Source organism: Eumetopias jubatus, unplaced genomic scaffold (assembly GCF_037043125.1).
Source record: "Eumetopias jubatus isolate StellerSeaLion01/CBP00866 unplaced genomic scaffold, mEumJub1_p1.0 scaffold_13, whole genome shotgun sequence".
NCBI classification, from domain to species: domain Eukaryota; kingdom Metazoa; phylum Chordata; class Mammalia; order Carnivora; family Otariidae; genus Eumetopias; species Eumetopias jubatus.
Genome location: NW_028274819.1, coordinates 54695586 through 54713621, shown reverse-complemented (window position 1 = coordinate 54713621; position 18036 = coordinate 54695586). Strand labels below are relative to the sequence as shown.

The 18036-nt window shown below is 34.1% G+C and overlaps 1 protein-coding gene across 1 annotated transcript in view; it reads left to right on the top strand.

Annotated features, from left to right (window-relative positions):
* The window catches only part of FCHSD2 (FCH and double SH3 domains 2), a 275131-nt gene that overhangs the window by 40413 nt on the left and 216682 nt on the right, over positions 1 to 18036 (top strand). Inside the window, exon 3 of the mRNA XM_028115863.2 lies at positions 3334 to 3379. Coding sequence (XP_027971664.1) covers positions 3334 to 3379 — 46 coding nt within the window. The remainder of the gene's footprint in view (positions 1 to 3333; positions 3380 to 18036) is intronic.

Here is an 18036-nt window from a genome sequence, read left to right as displayed (position 1 = left end):
TGAGAAACTGATGTTGAATTTTAACAAGTGCTTTTTCATCTTATATGGAGATTATGAGAAGTTTTTTTTGTTCTGCTCTCTTGACTGTGAATTATAATAAATAAATTTCTAATATTCATGATGTTGATTTTGAATAGTTGTCAACTTGGATTTGTTTTCTTTTGTTAGAAAATTACTTAGTAGACATGTAATTGTTTCATAACAACTAAAAATTCCACTGAGAACTTGAAAACTAGTTAATATGCATGTTCAGAGTCAAAGAGTTCCTGTTTTCTTGGTGACTTCACTTGAACATCCTTATTTCAAGATGAGTTACATCTAGCTTTCAAGCTAAATAAATAAATACTAAATACTAAATAAAACTACTAAGTAAATAGCTTAAATATTTTGCTTTCATGTTTTATAAAATATTAAAAAATTGTACCTCCTTCCAAATATGGGTAAGTTTTCAGATTTTTTTTTAAGATTTTATTCATTTGAGAGAGAGAGACACAGCAAGAGAGGGAACACAAGCAGGGGGAGTGGGAGAGGGAGAAGCAGGCTTCCCGCTGAGCAGGGAGTTGTATGTGGGGCTCGATCCCAGGACCCTGGGATCATGACCTGAGCCAAAGGCAGATGCTTAATGACTGAGCCACCCAGGCGCCCCAAGTTTTCAGATTTTTTAATGGGGAAAGTAGAAGTTAGTTCATTTTAGTTTCTTTTGCCTGGGTATTTATGGTAGATGGGAAGATCACATATTTGGTAGTACTAGTCGTAATAATTTCTGGTACAATTTTAGTAAAACAACATGGGTGCATAAAACGTGTATGCATGTGTTTATGTGTGTGTATTTATTTAAAAATAAGGACTTCAATTTTTAAAAAAATGATAGGTATTCTTACTAAAACATCAGAAAATAATAGAAAGTAAACGAAGAAAGTTGAAAGCCTGTAATTCTGCTATCCAGAGAAAACTTAATTACTATTTTGGGGTGTGTGTGTGTGTGTGTGTGTGTGTGTGTGTGTGTGTGCGCGCGCGCGCTCTATAAAACAGTATATAAATGCATACAGTATATTTATATATGCGTATATAATACATAGTTTATATGTTTTAAGGACAGTAGACTAATTTTATTTTATTTTATTTTATTTTTAAAGATTTTATTTATTTATTTGAGAGAGAGAATGAGAGATAGAGAGCACGAGAGGGAAGAGGGTCAGAGGGAGAAGCAGACTCCCTGCTGAGCAGGGAGCCCGATGCGGGACTCAATCCGGGACTCCAGGATCATGACCTGAGCCAAAGGCAGTCGCCCAACCAACTGAGCCACCCAGGCGCCCTAGACTAATTGTATTTTAAAGGACTGTGTTAAATGCTTTCAAATGTGCAGTACCCCTTAAGGAGAAATGGGTCTTGCTCTACTTTATTTTTTCCATTTTTTTACTGTAGTAAAATATGTATGACATAAAATGTACTGTCTTAGCCATTTTTAAGTGTACAGTTTAGTGGTATTAAGTACTTCATATTGTTCTGCAAGTATCACCATTGTCTATCTCCAGAACCCCTCATCTTGTAAAACTGAAACTGTACTGGTTAAATAATGACTCCTCTGATCCTCTCCTTCCAGCCCCTCGCAACCTCCATTCTTTCCATCAATATGATTTTGACTACTCTAAGTACTTCATATAAATGGAATCCTAGAGTATTTGTCTTTTTGTGACAGACTGACTTCATTCAGTGTAATGTCTTCAAGGTTCATCCTTGTTATAGCATATGTGTTGGTATTTCCTTTTTAAGGCTAAATAACAGTTATTCACTGAAAACAAATGTAGTAAGAGCTTAAATAGTAGTTTTTCTTATATAAGAAATGAATAGTCATGTTGGTAAATTTAAATAATTGTTAAAGTGGAAGTTTTGGCTTAAATTGTCTTTTTTTCCCAATCCCACCCTTTTCTTTATATTTTTCACTTTTTATTCTGATATTTCTGCCTTAGTGAAATGCTTTTAAGAGTACAGATGCCTGGGGCGCCTGGGTGGCTCAGTCGGTTAAGCAACTGCCTTCGGCTCAGGTCATGATCCTGGAGTCCCGGGATCGAGTCCCGCATTGGGCTCCCTGCTCAGTGAGGAGTCTGCTTCTCCCTCTAATCCTCCTCCCTCTCATGTACTCTCTCTCTCATTCTCACTCTCTTAAATAAATAAATAAATCTTAAAAAAAAAAAAGAGTACAGATGCCTGGCTCCTAATAGAAAAGTCTTAAGCTAAATTGTCAATATTACCATATTTCATTGACTACTTTGCCTATGGTTTATAAGGTGTAATTCTATTTCATGTACTGTTAAGGTAGAAGAAAATACTGCTGATCGTTATTAAAAGATGAATCCCAGTATCATAAATGTTAAAATGTGAAAAGTGTTACTGTAGAATCTATAAAATATACATGTATGGAAAGGGTGCACTCATCATACCACATTAGTGGCCTTGTACTTTGTTTTGTAACTCTTGTTACAAAGGACTGGAATGAAGGAATTGATACGACTATTTTTCATGTTGCTAAGCTGGTCAAAATTTGATTTTCTTCTTTTTTAAAAATTTTATTCGTTTTAGAGAGAGCGAGAGAAAGAGAGTGTGTGGTGGGGGCAGTGGGAGAGACAGTCTGAAGCAGACTGTGCACTGAACATGGAGTCCCATGTGGGCCTCGATCTCATGACCCTGAAATCACCACCTTAGCCAAAACCAATAGTCAGACATGTAACTGACTATGCCACTCAGGCACCCCTGATTTTTTTTAATAAAGATTTTATTTTTAAGTAATCTACACCCAACGTGGGGCTCGAACTTACAACCCCAAGATCAAGAGTTACATGCTTTACCATTTGAGACAGACAGGTGCCCCCCAAATTTAATTTTAACTTTGTTTTCTATAGTTCCCTCTATATTGGTTAAGTTCAATAAACATTTTTTAGTGCCTACTATGCATTAGCCATTGTCATAAAAGTAGCTAACATATATAGTTTTACTGTGTGCTAGACAGTGTAATGAGCACTTAATATATTTAATTAAGTAAATTTTACACTATCTCGATGGTGTGGATACTGTTACTATCCCATTTTGAGACACAGAGAAGTCAAGTGACTTGACCAAGGTCATTCAGCTAGTACATGGTGGAGGCAGGATTTGAATGTTTGATTTGATTTTCTGACTCCAGAGTTTTTTGTCAGCAGTACCTAGGAACATAAATGAATAAAATATTGTCCTTTCCCTGAACACAGTTTACCAGGTAGTATCTGAGGGTGGTTGATAAATTTACATAAAATTATTGTTATACTTCTAGTAATGAATTTTTATTTGTGTTTTTAGGACATTCAGTCAGAAGAAGGCTGCCATTGAAAGAGAGTATGCACAGGTAAGCTTGGAAATTGAGGTGACCATTCTAGGTATACCTCTCTTTTGCTTAAAGGCAGATATGGTTGTTGGAGAGAAACTTTATCCCGGCATCCTGTTTTTCTTTTTAATTCTGGCTGTCTCACTTTGATCCTCCTTTTACTCCATTTGAATCTCTAGATGAGGAGGTAAGTTTGCTCCTTGCTACAGTGAAGGTTATGAACCTTTGGAGAGAAGATAATATTTATAGAATTTGTAAAGTATTTACAAGTGTAAATAATAAGGCATATTTTATAAATATATATACTTGACCCTTGAACAACATGGTTTTGAACTGCATGGTTCTGCCTATACATGGGTTCCCCCCCCCAATAAATTTGTGTACAGTATTGTAAATGTATTTCTTCTTCCTCAGTTTTCTTACTAACATTTTTTTTAGGGGTTACTTTTTGTAAAAATACAGTATATAATACATATACAAAATATGTGTTAATTGACTGCTTATATTATCAGTAAGTCTTCTGGTCAGCAGTAGGCTTTTAGTAATTAAATTTTTAGGGAGTCAAAGTTATATGTGGATTTCTGACTACACTGGGGGTTGGCACCCCTAATCCCCGCATTGTTGAAGGGTCAGCTGTGTATTCATTCTCTTATATATCCTATTCTCTGCAGTCTTATGGAAGGTTAATTTTATTTTATCCAGTGAGACATTTATTTCTATTTAGGTTCCTGTTGATAAGAATGATGTACTTTCAGTGGATGGTGTAGTGCTATTTCTAGGGAAATTTAAGCATTTCCTTCTTTTATTTTAATTAGAATCTTATTTGCTCCCAGATAACTAAATGTGCCAAGAAAAATTATGTTGGTATATCATTTTGTAGATATGTTAAGAATTAATAACTACCTTTCCTTGTATAAAAACAGTTTGACATGATTTGGAAATTTTGGCCCTTGTAAGCAATTACTTTCTATGTGGAATAGAATTCTAAAATTGATCTCCTCCCACTCCCAAAATTATAAATGTTAGGTTTTGATTTTAGTTTTATTCTGATTTCACTGTAGTTAACAAGGTAACTATTTTATTTGGTAATCTTAGAAGGTAATTATCTATTTCTTGAAAGCTAGATAGACTCATTAATTAGTTAATTCAGTCATTAGTTATTGAGTGCTTATTTATCAGGTACTTTACATAATGAATTAGTGTCAGTTCTAATAATTAGTGTTGAACCTTATTCTATGCAAATATAATGAAAGCTAAAATTTATTGAATCGCGTACTAGGCATTTTGCTAATTATTTTACATAAATTATCTGATGTAATCCTCTCAATAAACCTGTGAAATAGGGCAGTTATTATAGATATGTTTCCACTGGGACCAAAGTATATGATCTTTTAAAATTTATATGAAGTGAAAATTTTTGTATGATATATTTGTCTGGAACATGATTTAAAGTTTTAATAATCAAATAGGACAGGCTCATGATTAAAAATACAAGACAGTACATTAAATTGCATGAAAATTAGCAGTCCTTTGTTCCAATCGCAATCAATATCCTCAGAGAAAAGATTAAAAGTAGATGACTATTTTGGTTCTCCTGGTGATCATTTCCGTATCTTTAAATAATGTGCTTATAATTGATTCATGATTTGTCAACTCTAGACATTATTGCTGGATTATTTCTTATAATAAATAAGAAATTAGCTTCCTAAGCCATTCCTTTTGGCCTACTCTTTCCAGTGTAATTTGGCACTATTTTAGTACTTTTGTTACTTTTCTAACTCTAAATGGTATAGACTTCTATCTTTTGTTCTATTAAGTGCATATATATATATGTTTTTATGTGTGTTTGTGTGTTTATAACATATATTTGTGTTATTTGTATGTAGATATATGTATTTTTGTGTATATATGTATGTGTGTAGTACAGTAGAATTGCATTTTACAGAGCAGTCTAATTTATTCTTGAAAAATTTCTTTAAATGTCTTTTAAGTAAATTATACCTGGTTTTGTTTATACAGTTCTATATAATAATGTATAAACTGTATAAGATACCTAATGTATATTTTAAAATTTCATAGAATAATAATATTCAGAAATTAAAGTGTTCCACTGTTTCTCTGCTTGGGACAAGCATGTCCCAATGGAGAGTGTGTAGATTCTTCTTGTTATTTGTCATATTTACTTTTTAAGTGATTTTTCTGTTCTTACTCTTCAATATTTTGACAGTTATTCAATTTATTTCTTGATGATATAGACGAAGTATCTCTACACTCTTCTTTAGCTGCCTCAACAGTGTTTTTACATCTTATCAATAGTAGAGAAACCCCTCAGATGACTAACATTCTATCTGTGGATTTGCTAGTATGCACTGATTATGTCAGGTTTATTACTTGCATTTGCTGTCTGAGGAAATACACTCACTGGTGATGGGATGTGGTCAGAGAGGACAGCTGGACTATTTACATTATTTCTTTTTCTTTCTTTCTCTGGCTCAGTATAGGGGTGAAATTTGGGGGGGTAGATTTTAAAAATTGAAATAGGGGTGCCTGGCTGGCTTAGTTGGTAGAGCATGCAACTTGATCTTGAGATCATGAATTCAAACTCCACATTGTGTGTAGAGGTTAAAGGAAAAAGATTTAGAAATTGAAATACAGCATATATACAGTAAGATGGACAAATCTTGAGTATACTGTTTGATAATTTTTATGAAGTGAACACAGTCCTGTAGCTACTATTCAGATTAAGATGTAGAACATTACCAGGGTCCAAGAAGTGTCATTACTCCTACCTTCCAATGGTAACCAGTACACTGATTCTTATCAGAATAGTTACCTTTGGATTGTTTACTGTTTTTGAATTTAAATTAAATGGTATCATGTATTGTGTACTCTTCTGTGTCTGATTTCTTTCATTCACCATTAAGTTTTGAGCTTCATATATGTTGTGTGTAGGAGTAGCTTACTCTTTTTCATTACTCTATAATATCCACTGAATGAATATATCAGTTTGTTTTCCAGTTTACTGATGATTAAAATTTGAGTTGCTTCCAGTTTTGGATGATTTTGACCGTTGCTTCTAAGGAAAACTGTTATACATGTTTTTTGGTGGACATATGGATGCATTTCTGTTAGGTAAACACCTGGGAGTAGAACTGCTGGGTCACTGGGTATATATGTATGTTAGCACTTTAATAGTTACAACTGGTTTTCCAAAGTGATTCTCCCAGTTTACATGATGCTCAGCAGCAATGTATGAGAGTTCTAGTTGCTCCACATCTTTGCTAACACTTGGTATTGTCTAAAATTAAAAAGTGACATTTGATTAATGTATAGTAATATCCTATTTTCTTTTTAATAAGCTGTTTAAAAATTGATGTATAACATGCATATAGAAAAGTGTATAGATCCTAGGTACAGCTCCATGAATTTTCAAAGTGAACACACCCATATAACTAGTACCCAGGTCAAGAAACAGAACATTAACACCACCCCAAAAATCCCACTTGTGCCCTCCTCCTTTACTGCTCTCACTCTTACACAAGTATTCACTATACTGACTTTTTTCTTTTTTTTTTTTTAAGATTTTATTTATTTATTTGACAGAGAGAGACACAGCGAGAACAGGAACACAAGCAGGGGGAGTGGGAGAGGGAGAAGCAGGCCTCCTGCTGAGCTGGGAGGCCGATGTGGGACTCGATCCCAGGACCCCGGGATCATGACCTCAGCCGAAGGCAGATGCTTAACGACTGAGCCACCCAGGCACCCTATACTGACTTTTTTCTTAAATAGCCTTCGGGGTGCCTGGCTGGCTCAGACAGTAGAACTTGCAACTCCAGATCTCGGGGTTGTGAGATTGAGCCCCACGTTGGGTGTAAAGATTACTTAAAAATAGAATCTTAAAAAAACAAAAACAAAAACCCAGCCTTGTGGGTTACATACTTGTGAAACTATCATCACAATCAAGATAAGAACATGTCTGTAGCAACCAAGAGTTTCCTCATGTCTTATTATAATCTCTTCCTGTCACTCACCCCTGATTGTCTTTTCCCCATTATCACTCAGGCAATCACTAATCTACTTTTTATCACTATAGATTAGTGTGCATTTCTTAGAATTTTAATTCTATATAAATGGGATTATATGGTATGTACTCTTTCTTACCTGGCTTCTTTCATCAGCATAATTATCTTACAGTTTGTGTTGTGTGTATCAAATAGGTCATTTTTTTTGTGCTGAACATATTCTCTTGTATGAATATACCACAATTTGTTTATCCATTCACCTCTTGATGGACATTTGAGTTGTTTTTATTTTAGATATTTTAAATAAAGCTGCTATGAACATTTTTGTGTGGACAGATGGTTTCATTTCTCTTGGGTAAATACATAGGAGTAGAATGGCTGGGTCTTCTGAAGTAACTGCCAAATTATTTTCTAAAGAAGTTGTACCATTTTATATTCCCACCAGCAGTATATGAGAGTATCAGTTGTTCTACGTTCTCCCCAACACTGGATATGGTCTTCAATTTCAGATATTGTAATAGGTTCACAGTGGTATTCATTGTGGTTTTAATTTGCATTTACCTAATAGTTAATGATGTTAAGCATCATTTTCATGTGTTTATTTGCTCTTGGTACATATTCTTTCGTAAAGTGTTCAAATATTTTGCCAATTAAAAAAAGTTATTTGGGGGCACCTGGGTGGCTCAGTCATTAAGCGTCTGCCTTCGGCTCAGGTCATGATCCCAGGATCCTGGGATCGAGCCCCACATCGGGCTCCCTGCTTCTCCCTCTCCCACTCCCCCTGCTTGTGTTCCCTCTCTCACTGTGTGTCTCTCTGTCAAATAAATAAATAAAATCTTAAAAAAAATAAAAAAAGTTACTTGTTTTCTTATTTAAAAATTTTTATTATGAAAAATTTTCAAGCATATATGAAAATAGGGATTAGAAGAGTGAATTCTTCTTTGCTGTTACCTAGCCTCAACTATTACCAGTACATTACCAGACATTTCATTTATAGCTTCCTGCTTGCTTTCCCTTGCTAAATACTTTTGAGAGGCATAACTTATGTATCACTAAATATTGTCCATTTGTAATGCATAATTAAATGTTTTTTTTTTTTTAGCAAATTTTAGGTTTACGCGACTGTCAGCACAGTTTAGTTTTAGAATATTTCTATTAGGGGCGCCTGGGTGGCTCAGTTGGTTAAGCAACTGCCTTCGGCTCAGGTCATGATCCTGGAGTCCTGGGATTGAGTCCTGCATCGGGCTTCCTGCTCAGCGGGGAGTCTGCTTCTCCCTCTGACCCTCCCACCTCTCATGCTCTCTCTATCTCATTCTCTCTCTCAAATAAATAAATACAATCTTTTAAAAAAAAGAATATTTCTATTAATAGAATGAGTTTTCTGTATTTGTTTGCAGTCAATCTCTGTTGCCTAGGGCAGCCATCAGCTTTATGTCTCTATAAATTTGCCTTTTCTGGACATGTTGTAAAAATGTACTCTTAAAACAATATGTAGTCTTGCCTGGCTTTCACTTAGCACATGTTTTTGAAGTTCATACATGTTCTATCATGTATCAGTAATCCATTCCTTTTATTGGTGAGTAATATTCCATGGTATGGACACACACACACACACACACACACACACTACATTTTGTTTAGCTATTCACTAATTGATAGATACTTGGATTGTTTCCAATTTTGGCTAGTATGTATAATGCTGTTATAGACATTCACATAGTAGTCATTGTTTGGACCTGTGTTTTCATATTTTTGGGTGTATACGTAGGACTGGAATTGCCAGGTTATTTGATAAGCTTATTTTTAACTTTTTAAGAAATGGCCAAAGTGTTTTCCATATTGGCTGTATAATTTTGCAGTCCCATCAGCAGCATATGTAGGTAGGTGTGTATGTGTAAGTCTATTTCTGGACTTATATTCTATTCAGCTAATGTATTTTTTTAAAAAATCTTTTTGCCCATATTACAGTTTTAATTACTGTAACTTTTTAATAAACCTTGATATCTGTAGTATTAGAGTCTTCCCTATTCTTGGCCCTTAATATTTCCACATACCTTTTAGAATCAGTTTGTTCATTTCCCTGGGGTTTTGGGGTTTTGATTGTGATTGCTTTGAATCCGTAGGTCAGTTTGGGAAGAACTGACATCTTAACAATGTTAACTCTTTCTAAACTATACTTATTTAGTTCTTCTTTTATTTTTCTCAGTTTTTCCAGTATTTTAAGTATGTCATATAGTTCATCAAAACCTCCAATTTCTTGGAGACCTTTCCTTGAGTCTGCAGCCTCTTGTTTCAACCTGCGTTTTCTCTGTAATTGCCGCATAGCTCTTATTTGAGTTGGATTCATTGATTCTTGGTCCTGTTTTTCTAATTAAATTAATAAGGAAATCAGCTTACCCCCCATTTATTTTGAAACATTTCATACAGTGATTTCCTAAAAAGGTTTTATATTTATATTATTTCATTATAATTTAATAAAATTTCATAAAGAACAGCTCTGAGCACACAGAATACTATAATACAATTTCCTTCATATGGATATAACAAATATATTTTTTGTAGAAGATTCTGGAAATCAAATAGGAGAAAAAATTTGTCCCCCCCATCCTGTAGAGATTGCCTTAATTAATTAATTAATGTGCTATCATATAACCTTATAGTTTTTTTAATGAACATTAAAACTTATATATATTGAAAGAGTTTATTTAAAATTTATAAATGTTTTGTTCAGGGTATTCTCTCTTTAGTTACCAATAACAGTGAACATATTTCTATATCATTGTTGGAAGTAACTGCATATTACGATTTGGAATAATTTTATTTCATTTTATTTGGTATAGCATTTATTTAACATTTTATTTACTTAACTAATATTTATTAGTTTTTTTTCTAGTTTACTTTTTTTTTGATATAAACACTGTTAGGCTGGACTGCTTTACATTCATCTCTGATTATTTCCTTGCACCAGTTCCTATAAGTGAAATTTCTGGGTCAGAAGTTATGTACATTTTTAAGGCATTAGTAATCTTAATGAATGTACTGCAAAAAATAGTTATTTATGTTCCTAGCAGCAGAATGTGAATGTCTGTTTTCTGTGTTATTACTACTAGGTGACATAATTATAAATATCTTGGCACCGATTTTTTAGGAGAAATTTGGTATTTTTTTCTAACAACAACAAAAATTCCGATTAAATTGTGTGTGACACTGTGCTTTTTTATCATTTGATTACAGTTTTTGAAAGAACTCTTTCAGCATTAATTAGAAATGATATTTTAAAATATCTATTTCTTGGCCATATTTTAAAAGGGAAATATAAATATAATAAATTGATAAAGGTATTTCTAAAATGTCTTCCTGTTCAGGGCGCCTGGGTGGCTCAGTTGGTTAAGCGACTGCCTTCGGCTCAGGTCATGATCCTGGGGTCCCGGGATCGAGTCCCACATCGGGCTCCCTGCTCGGCGGGGGGTCTGCTTCTCCCTCTGACCCTCCTCCCTCTCGTGCTCTCTATCTCTCATTCTCTCTCTCAAATAAATAAATAAAATCTTTAAAAAAAATAAATTTCTTCCTATTCAAAGTCTGACTGTTCTGAATAACTTTTAGATCCAGAGCCATTAATTTACATATTTTTCCATACTATATTACCTCTGTACACCTTAGTATATTAGTAATGTAGCATTTCTTAACAGAATATCCCAGTGTTGCCTCCAGGGATTTTCTCCTTTCCTGATACCATTCTTCACGTTTCCATGCAGGACGCGTCTTGGTCTTAGCAGACAGTGCCAGTGAAGGTTTTTAGACAACACTCAGGTGATTTTTAAATGTTTGTTGTTGGAAATATATGAGTTGCAGTTGTCTCCTCAAGCCAACAGAACAACCACCAGCTTCTGACAGCAGTTGTGAGATGTTGTCAACAGGTGGAGATCTTAAGATGTTTAAAAAATATGTATCTTAATAGAATTGATGAGCTCTATTTTTTTTTTTTTCAGGCTATGTAGAGATTTCATTGTTTGAAGAAAAGTTGAAATGTGGGAGGAGACATTAAGAAAGGATACTCCTAATGGCTTTTTTCTTTCATAGACTGAGGAATATGTTGCAAAATGAAATATTTCTAATATTATGTATGTATAATATATTCATAGTGGGCTGTTGTCTTTTGGTATTTTAGAGGGGTATGGGAGTAGATATCTAATTGCTTTATTGTATTTATTACTATAGCCACTGACTACATAGTTTTCATTTTATGGACAAGAAATGGGACACTACTTCAAAGGCAGGAATATTTCATCTGAAATACATAAAATTGATGATACTAGGAAAATTACTTCTTTGACTTTTATTTTTCCTTCATTTTTTGAAAGGAGAATGATGATCATTCTCCCCTCCCTTCTTTTCAGGATAGTCAGATATGCTAATGAATATGAAATTGCTTCCCAACCTATGTGTACCTATATAAGATGGTCTTTATTGTTTTTAGTGTCTCAGTTTTACTTATCTCTGTAAATTGTTGTAACCTAGCTTTGTTAGATAATGGATTTCCCTAGTAGAAAGAGAGTGATCAATTAAATTTGTGGACCTTTGCATCTTTTATCAGGTATTCCAAGTCCTAATGTGTCTCGGAAATAGAATGAGGTAAAGTAGTGGGAGGATCTTCTTGCCTTTGGGAAGCATTGTAAAAATCCTCCCACTATGAGAACACCTACTGTTTCATTAGGATAACTACTTAACTATCTTTATTATGCCAGAATTTTTTTTAAAAACTCTCTCTTAAAGTCTTTAAAATTTTTTTAGGTCTTCAAAAATGCAACAGTAACTCAGATTTTATAATAGAAATCCATGCAGTAAGATCAGCTTTATTGAAATTTGCTTTATAATCCAAGTTATCTAAAATGATCTGTAACAAGAATCAATTAAGTTATTACTTTAAGCCATAAGTGATTTACAAAATGAAATTTTCATTGTGTTAACCAACTTTAGATTTTGGAATTTTTTACTGAATTGAATTGAAATATGAAGGGGGGCGCCTGATTAGCTCAGCCGGTTAAGCATCCCACTTCGGCTTGGGTCCTGATCTCAGGGTTCTGGGATTGAGCCCCTCATCAGGCTTCTAGCTCCTAGCTCAGTGGGGAGTCTGCTGCTTCTTCCTCTGCCCTCCCCCTACTTGTGCTCACACGTGTGCATTCTCTCTCTCAAATAAATAAATTCTTTAAAAAATATAAGAAACTTAACTGACCTAATGACATTGTTTTCCTCTCATCTTTTATTTGGAAAAACTGCAAATCTGCAGAAATGTTGAAAGAATAATACACTGAAGAATAGTATTTTTAAAAAAGGAATACTATTAATTGCCTCTCTGTTAACCAGTTATTAACATTTTGCTATATTAATATTGTGGTGATACACTTTTTTTTTCCTAAGCTGTACTGTTTGGAAAGTAAGCTGCAGTCATCATACTTCTACATATTTCACTTTGCATCTTCTACGAACAAGAACATTTCCCCAAATAATTATAATGTCATTATCACACCCAAGATAATAATTCTGTAATGTCTAATACGTAGTTTATATTCAGATTTCCTCATTTATTCCTGAAATGTCTAAGCTGTTTTCCCAAGATCCAGTTAAAGTTTGCAGATTGCATTTGGTGGATAATGTCTCTTGATTTTATTTATTTATTTTTTAAAAAAGATTTTATTTATTTGAGAGAGAGCACATGAGAGGGGGAGGGTCAGAGGGAGCCCTTTGCAGGACTCGATCCCGGGACTCCAGGATCATGACCTGAGCCGAAGGCAGTCGCTTAACCAACTGAGCCACCCAGGCGCCCCTTGATTTTATTTAGAATATTTCCTCCACCTTTTTTGTTTTTCGTGACATTGACTTTTTTGATAGGTCTGGTCATTTGTATTGTAAAATGCTTTGTATTGGGAATTTTTCATTTTTTTCCCTTCATGAATAGATTTCTGTTAAATATGAGCAGAAATACTATGTGGGTAATGTTGGGCCTAATAAGATTTTATGGTTTGTTTTGGTGGCTTGGATGGATTAGAACACAACATCACCGATATTGCCAGTGTTCAAGCCTGATTGACTCTATATTAATGATAGTAGATTTTTTTTTAGCATTTACCTGATTGTCTCAAACCATGTCTGTATTTTTTTGCTATATCACATATTGCTGGTGCTCTAAAAACATGAAGTTTTGTTACATTAAAATTTTGTCAAGGCACAATTAGAGAAAGGTCAAACATCTGAGAATTTAATTTTAATTTATGCATTTCAGATTAAGCATTATTATAAAAACCAATATATACTCTTAACCATTACATTTAGGCACATTTAAAAATCAACTGAAAATTAGAGCATTTGGTCTTATTGTGGGAATTTCCTTTAGAGAGTCTGCTAGTTGTTAAATTGAAAGTATGTGAAGCATCTTTGTACCAGCTGTCTACTAGTAATGTTTGGTAATGACATTACTATAGGCTTCCTTTTCAGAAAGTTCTGTAGCTTTTGCTGCTATTTGTCGTTGGTACATCATCTGAGTAGTCAAGAGTATCTAAATACCTCAAAAAGAAATGGAATTGCAATTTATATGCACACTTAATCTTCTCTGTCAGTTTTGCCAGTGTTAAAACAGCCTTTAAAAATGTGGTGGTTGTGTTTTGGTTCCTTTTTAATATTTTAGTCTGGTGGTTCACCTCTGTCAGGAGCTCAATCTCGTGAATGTTGATGTTTCCCTAGTTAGACCATAAGATGAATGAGAATCTGTGCTCTAGAAGAATTTATTACTACATTTAATTACTTAATAAAATACTGTTTTTAAATTAGAAGTTTATTTTGAGATATACCAGTTTCCATGTGTTGGGAAATACTTACTGAGCACTCTTCTAGTTACTAGGGCACTGCCCCCCAAAAAAGTTCTAGCACTTAGAGGGCTTACATTCTATGGTTGTGTGTTATCTTCCAATTAAATATATTGACTTCTTTTCCTTCAAAGACACTGATAGGACCTTTATAGAATTATTAGTGGTGTAATGTTGTCATCCTCTCTGCAAAGGATTGATTGGCCAAAAAGGTTGAGTATTATTTGTGAAATTTAGAGAGCATACAGATGAGCCATCCTAATAGAGAAATATCATAAAAGAAAATAATTCAAGTGGATTGACCATATGACAGCAATCTGAAAAACAGTACCTGAAGCGCATGCAAAGTAAACTCGTAATAGAGTTTTAGGGGAATGTTAGAAGAAAGAAAGAAAATAATATTGCATAACCTTATTTATACTTGAAGGGATGATCCCTGAACTTTTTCACATTGCTTGGTACTTTCAATTTCCTACAAGAGTATTAATGTTTTATTTTTAAGCATGGTTTGTGAAATTCACTTTGTAATTCTCTAGAAATAACAGATGTGTTGCATATCTATTTATACAAAACAAGAAACGAATCTCTGAAAACACAGAAGCCATGTAAGAGTCACTAAACAACCTTAAATATTAGGGTAAAATCAAATCTGGCTTTTGACTGCAGTTAGCTAACCACTTGAGGTGTTGGTAAAATAATTTGCAGTACTCAAACTGAAATTGCTAAGGGCAAGTTCTGTGTATTAATTTACTTCCTGTAGTCTTTGGCAGAATGCTGCTAGTGAAAGGAGGATACAAAAGGTTACTGTGGCTAGAGAGAAAGAGCAGGAAAAGATTGTGGACTTTAAGGGCGGCTCCTTGCTTGAGGACAAACAGGAGCAAATATGGACACCCTGTCAAATGGCCTGTTGTGACACACTGTTGCCCCTAAAGTTTTTGCTATTTTTATTCTTTCAAGAAATAAATTTATGAAGAGGAGTTGGGCATACTACCCAAGAAGTTAGTGTATGTGGTGGGGTTCTTTTTTGGTAAATTTCATCAGCATAGAGGTTTAAAATGTAACTTAATTTAGCTGTGTGCAGTTAGCTTTCTGGCTCTTGCTATTACAGAAGCATTGGCAAAATTATTCGAAATGGCAGACTACATACTTGGAGCTTTTCGTTCTGCCAACCTCTTCCTGTAGAACAATGAGGATAACTATTTTGAGAGAAGATTGAGGGTTATTTTCTGTGTTTATGGTGATTCTTATTTAAAATAATTTTTTTTTAAATTTTTTGAGTTTCTTAGCTCGCAACTATGGGTAAGAAATACATTTGGGGGAAGAGCAGACTTAATTTTTTTTCTCAAAATACTTGATATAGCTTGATTTTCAATGTTTTATTTTATTATATTTATTTTTCAGAGGGGGGAGAGGGGGTTGTGGAGGGACAGAGGGAGAAGGAGAGGGAGAATCCTAAGCAGGCTCCACACCCAGTGCAGAGTTGCGGGGCTCAGTCTCACTACCCTAACTGAGCCACCCAGGTGCCCCTGATTTTAAATGTTTTAAAAACAAATTCTGTTTGCTGGTATTTTGCTGAGGATTTTGCATTGGTATTCATAAAGGATACTGGTCTTTAATTTTCTTTCTTGTAGTGTCTTTGTCTGGCTTTGGTATCAAAGTATTGGGCCTCATAGAATGGGTTAGGAAGTGTTCCCTCCCCTTCAAGTTTTTGGAAAAGTTTGAGAAGGATTGGTATTAGTTCTTTGTTAAATGTTTGGTAAAATTTACCAGTGAAGTCATCAAGTCCAGGGCTTTTCTTTTTTTTTTTTCTGATTCAGTCTCCTCACTAGTTACAGTTGTATTCAGATTTTCTATTTATTTGTGATTTCTATTTATTTGTGATTTAGTCTTCGTAGGTTTTATATTTCTAGGAATTTGTCCATTTCATTTAGGTTATCTAATTTGTTGACATACAGTTGTTCATAGCACTCTCTTAAAATCCTTTTTATTTCTGTAGAATCCCCACTTCCACTTATGATTTTGGTAATTAGAGTTTTCTCTCTTTTTTCTTTAGTCCATCTAGCTTAAGCTTTGTCAATTTTGTTGACCTTATTGAAGAACCAACTTTGGTTTAATTGATTTCCTCTGTTTTTCTATTCTCTGTTTCACGTATCTCTTTGCTCTAATCTTTATTTAATTTCTTTCCCTCTGCTAGCTTTGGGTTTAGTTTGCTCTTTTTCTAGTTCTTTATGTTCTAAAGTTAGGTTGTTGATTTGAGATCTTGATTTTTTTTTAAAAAGATTTTATTTATTTATTTATTTAACAGAGAGAGACAGGGAGAGAGTGAACACAAGCAGGGGGAGTGGGAGAGGGAGAAGTGGGCTTCCTGCTGAGCAGGGAGCCTGATGTGGGGCTGGATCCCAGAACCCTGGGATCATGACCTGAGCAGAAGGCAGATGCTTAACGACTGAGCCACCCAGGAACCCCTGAGATCTTGATTTTTAATATAAGCATTTATAGCTATAAATTTTCCCTTTGGCACTGCTCTTGCTGTGTCCCATAATTTTTGGTATGTTCTGTTTTCATTTGCATTAATCTCTACGTAGTTTCTAGTTTCCCTTGTGATTTCTTCTTTGAGCTAGGGTTGTTTAAAAGTATGTTGTTTCATTTACACAGTTTTGTGAATTTTTCATGTTTCCTTCTTTATTGATTTCTAACTTTTTCCCATTGTTGATAGAGAAGATACCTTGTATGATATCTATCTTTTAAAATCTATTGAGACTTAATTTATGGCCCTAATGTATGATTTATCTTAGAAAATGTCCCATGTGCACTTGAGAATGTGTATTCTGTTGTTGTTGGGTATAGTGTTCTGTTTATGTCTGTTAGATCTAGTTAGTTTTGTTGTTTAAACCTTCTCTATTTCCTTACATACTATCTGGTTGTTTTGTTTATTATTGTGAGTGGTGTATTAAAGTCTTTATTATTGTAGAAGTATCTCATTTTACCTTCAATTCTGTCAGTTATTGCTTCATATATTTTGATGGTCTGTCATTAGGTATGTAAATATTTCTAATTACTCCATATTATCCCTGCATTGAAGCTTTTATTAATGTGTGATGTCCTCTTGATGTTTCATGATCTTTCTTGATTTAAAATCTGCTTTGTGTGATACTAGTGTAGCGACCTCTGTCCTCTTTTGGTTGCTGTGTGCATGGAATATCATCTTTCATCCTTTTACTTTCATCCTGTTTATGTCTTTGGATTTCAAGTGAGTCTTGTGTAGACATCATATAATTGGATCATGTATTTTTACCCATTCAGCCAATCTCCGTTTTTTTATTGGAGTGTTTAATCCACTTACTAAAGTAATTACTGATAAGGAGGGACTTCTGTCATTGTGCTCTTTGTTTTGTATGTGCCTTATATAGCTTTTTCATCCTTCATTTCCTGCATTGCTGTCTTCTGTTCAGTTCATTTTTTTTTTGGTAGTGAAATGTTTAAATTCCTTCCTCATTTCCTTTTATCTGTATTCTGTAGCTATTGTATTTGTGCTTATCGAGGGGATTACATTTGGCATTCTGAAGTTACAACACTCTTATTTGAATTTATACCAGCTTAACTTCAGTAACAGGAAAACTGCTCTTTTAAGTCTCCATTCTCCCCTTCTCACTTGTTGATATCCCAGAATGACATCTGTATACATTGTGTGCCCAAAAATATAAACTGGTAATTTAAAAAAACGTATTAGTCTCTTAAATTACGTAGAAAACAAGATTTGGAGTTACAAACTGAAGTTACACTAATACTTGCTTTT